Source organism: Quercus suber, unplaced genomic scaffold (assembly GCF_002906115.3).
Source record: "Quercus suber isolate HL8 unplaced genomic scaffold, Cork oak 2.0 scaffold_293, whole genome shotgun sequence".
Taxonomy (NCBI): domain Eukaryota; kingdom Viridiplantae; phylum Streptophyta; class Magnoliopsida; order Fagales; family Fagaceae; genus Quercus; species Quercus suber.
The window spans coordinates 105,084-109,405 of record NW_027069749.1 but is presented as its reverse complement, the minus strand read 5'-3'; the positions used below and the strand labels follow the sequence as shown (position 1 = coordinate 109,405).

The window sequence follows — 4,322 nt, the reverse complement described above, 5'->3', positions numbered from 1 at the left end:
CACCTTGAAACCTGACAAGGATCTGCAACTCCAGCACAGAGAAGATCTTCATATCTGCCTGTCATTGCATTGTATCCAGTTTGCCAATTACAAGTTCTAGTCTTCTCTACAACAATTTCTCCATCGACACCTGCATTAGAAGCAATTGATTTTGCAGGTGCAAGGAGAACCTGCAATTCAACATTAGCAATAGTTTCTATGATCAGGGCAGTAAATGTCCACAAAAAAGGTCCTAAAAGATGTTAAAAAACCAAAAGATGAAAAATGAAAGTTGACAGTTTCAAATTTAAAGCATAATAATCTATATTTTACATTATCTGACTGAATTCTGAATTAACAAACAAATAAAAAGTAAAAGTTCCCATGAAACAATTTAAGAAAAGGGGAGGCCTCAGATGAGGGACAGGATCTTTCACTCACTGTCATTCACAGTAGCAAATATACTTACTATTTCTTACCAATTGCTGGTAGTATAACTACTGCCAGTTTGTTGTTTACACATGCAGACCCAATCCTTAGGATTAAACACTTGTTCTGACAATTTTATCAGGCAATCTCTGTTCTGGGCCATCTCCAATTTATGTATCATGGCACTAGCCGTCTTTAAAAATATTTTAATTGATTACTCCTCCCAAAACAAAATATCAGTATGGTGGTAAGGGATCTTATCTGTTATAACAAATGAGGAAAATCTGATTGTATGTACATCATAGATTTAAGGGTTTACCGGTTCAGTAGCTAAATTAAATAATCAATAAGCCTAACAGATTTGTAAAAAGGTCTATAAAACTCAATTAAATAGGCCCACTAACAGAATTGTTCAGAAGCTGCTTTTGCAGCAATTCATTCTTATGTCATCTCTTATATTATGGTTGATGATTTGATGCAATTACAATAATGAAAGGAGTTTAAAAAACAAAAAAAATGGTCCTATAGTATTTTTTTTTAGATGACTATGAGGGCCAGCAAACTAGGAAATAAAAAATGTGAGTGAACATCTGGCTGCAAAGTGAGCTATCTCACCATTTTGAGAAGTAAAGATATTAATATAATGCTAAGTGGGAATGAGTTGAACTGTGTCGCAAAGTAACAAATTAAGAAATTTAGTGAATGAAAAGCAGGTCATAGTCATTGTAAGGCTACGTTTTACATAGGAATGGCAACGGGTCGGGTTTGGATCGGATTTTTTTATATCCAGATCCAACCTGTGGGCCAAGACCCATGGCCCGGATCCGGCCCGTTTACTAAGCGGGTTCTTTTCCGGGCCCCGCAGGACCCATTAAGCTCTGCCAGATTTGGGCCCATCTGCGGCCCAAATCGTGGCCCAACAAAAAAAAATTTGAAGCCCAAATTTATTTTTGCCTACAAGTCTAAGAAATTAGAAGCCAATTACAAATCAATTTGATGAAATTTAAAATAATTACAAATCCAACCAATCTAAGAAATTAAAAAGGCCACCGCTGTGAACCAAGCCCTTTTCTTTTTCTCAGGTCTACAAATTTTTTGAATCTTGTAAACTCAAAACACAAAATGGAAAAATATAATTTACACACATAAATAGAATCCCAAAGAAAAAGATTTGGAAAGAAACAGTAAATTTTTAATGGTAGTGGCGGATTTGTTTACTCGGAAGGTAGTAAATATTAAAAATTTGACAGGGGAATATCCCTCTCCGTTGTTAAAGGGTCCATCTCTTTCTTCAAATCGTGGCCCAAATCTAAATTAGAAGAAAATTGCATTTTTGGAGAGAGAGACCTGAGTCACAAAATCCATATTTATTTATTTATTTTGGGTAACTTCCATGCCCTTGCTTATCCTTGAAGTAGGGATTTGGGACCAGCCGAAGTGGCTTTATCTCTATCCAACCCCACCCAAAATCCATAAGTGGCATTGAAATAATTTTTACAAACTTTAAAACTACGTAATAATAAGGATAGTGATTCCATTATGAATGTGACTAATAAGCAGTATTTTTTTTTATGGTACTAGATAGTTAAGAATTTACCTTATAATAATTTAATTAGTATTGTCCAACTGCAACATATCGGAATGAAAATCCATGCTTCGTTATAAATAGAAATGAAAAGAAAGACAATAGAATATGGAAATATAGAAATATAGAATCATATATAGTTTGTGGCCACACTTCCTCGGCCCTTGAGTTAAGAGCATTTGTCCGTATGGGTGAGTAGTATTTTAGTTGTTTATTCAACTTATTTAGCTTATGTATAATAATTTCATTAATTTGTTAAAAATATTTTTCTAAATACAACTGTATTTTTGTTTAATTTATTTTTTTAGCCTAATAAATTAATGAAAAAAAGTTCCCAAACGGGGCACATGTCGACCCTGTTCAGATATTATAGTGAGACACGTAGAGAGAGACCATAGCCCTCTCTTCGCCCCTTTTCTTAATTCATAATTCTTTTCAATTCCATTTTTATCAATTCTCACTCAAAATATAATTCTAGTTCCCTTCCTAAACCCTAATTTTTTAAAAGGGTTCAGGTTTCCAAATAATATAAAAAATAAGAACAATTATGAGTAAATATCAACTCTTTAATACTTTTTTCGATCTAAATGAAGTCTGTTTCTCTATATATTAGCAATCTTAAAAAAAAAAAAAAAATGCTCTCAAATACCTAAACTCTCCAAATTAAGAATAGTTTTTTTCTCCAGTACCTAAACTCACAGAAAAAATTATTGAAATTTGAAATGTACTCATCTGTCATGAAACTCACAAAAACAAGTAAAGTTGGACATACTCTACATAGAGGCAAGGGGACCTCGTAATTTTTTAAAAATAAATTTTTTTATGAGAAAAAAAAAGATACTACATAGTAGTTATATACAAATTATTTAACTAGATTCAAAACAATACACTTGGGACTTCCATAATTCAGTTGGTTGTAAAAGAATTAATAAAATTTAAAAAATTATACATAAAAGTTAACAGCTAAAAGCTAAAACTAAAAACAAACTAAACCCAAAATACTTGCTACATAAAAAGGAAAGAAGCTTAGAAAGGTTAATTACTTTTTTTTTTTTTCTTCTTTTATATTTATATTTTTAATGAGTCCGAAGGTTTAAATTAGTTTGAAAATTGAAAGAGCTATGCAATAAAATTAGTTTGGGTAATCTATATTCTTACCAACTCTAGATTCAGGCACCACTAGTCTATAACCGAACCATTAAAGAAAGAAGTGTGAGTCATCAAGAATCAAAATTCAAGACTCCATCCACTCACCTCACACTCTCTCTCTCTCTCTCTCTCTCCAACTCCCTCCTTCTCAAACTGTTAGCAACTGGCTCTGTCTGTGTCCATCACTTATTATAAAGTTCTCGTTTTGTTTTAAATATTGTGATTTTATATGGTTGAAGAATCTAAAAATCAATTTTTTAATTTGAATTTTTTAGATAATAATATAATTGCTTTCTTTTACATTTGAAGATTTCTGAAGTCTGGGATTTTGTTTTTTTTGGTAAAGATTATGACTTTGTCTTCTTTTTCTGATAATTATTTTTTATTTTTTATTTTTTGCAGGTGATAATTATGTTTTTAATAGTTGAGTTACAAGACTATATAATAAAGAAGAAAACAGCAACGTTCTGAATGTTTATAAAAGCATTTCATTTTCTTGTTTTTGACAATAGCTAGCTGAACCAAAGAAAAAGAAAAGAATCCCTATAGTGCAAAGCAGTTTTTGACATTAATGCTCTCTCTCTCTCTCTCTCTAAAACCAACATTTTAGAACACCCTTTAGACCATTGTATAACATACGCATCTTTCTTTTAATCATCTATCCAAAGAGATGACAAAGAGCACAACTTCAAAAGACCAAGAAGGCACAATGACTCACTTGGATTTCTTCAAGAAATTTAAGCGCTTGAACCCTCTTGAGCCTTCACTAGCCATTCTTGGCTTCTTTCTGGTCACCCTTCTCTTCATTAGTTGCTTCTATTACTTGGATTACCACACTGTTGCTAGAGGAATCACCTCGCTTAATTTGTATGGTCCATTATCTTCTTCTACATCAGCAGCAGCCAATGTGAGTGTAAGTCTGGATTTTCTTGATGAAGCTGGTGATGTCTGTGATATCTTTGATGGGAATTGGGTTTGGGATGAGAGCTATCCACTCTATCAGTCCCAGGATTGTCCTTTCTTGGATGGAGGTTTTAGGTGCACTGAGAATGGTAGGCCTGATAGTTTCTACACTATGTGGCGTTGGCAGCCCAAAGATTGCAACTTGCCCAGGTTTTGTACATGTTCATCTCTTTGTTTTTTCTTGTTTAGCTTCAGTTTGGTTGCTGAGAAAATTTAG

At 32.9% G+C, this 4,322-nt stretch overlaps 1 protein-coding gene across 1 annotated transcript; it reads left to right on the top strand.

Moving 5' to 3' along the window:
* Positions 1–3,812: 3,812 nt before the first annotated feature.
* Positions 3,813–4,322, top strand: LOC136071188 (protein trichome birefringence-like 10). Its single transcript, XM_065782187.1, has one exon. The coding sequence runs from the start codon at positions 3,813–3,815 to the stop codon at positions 4,320–4,322; it is 510 nt and encodes a 169-aa protein (XP_065638259.1).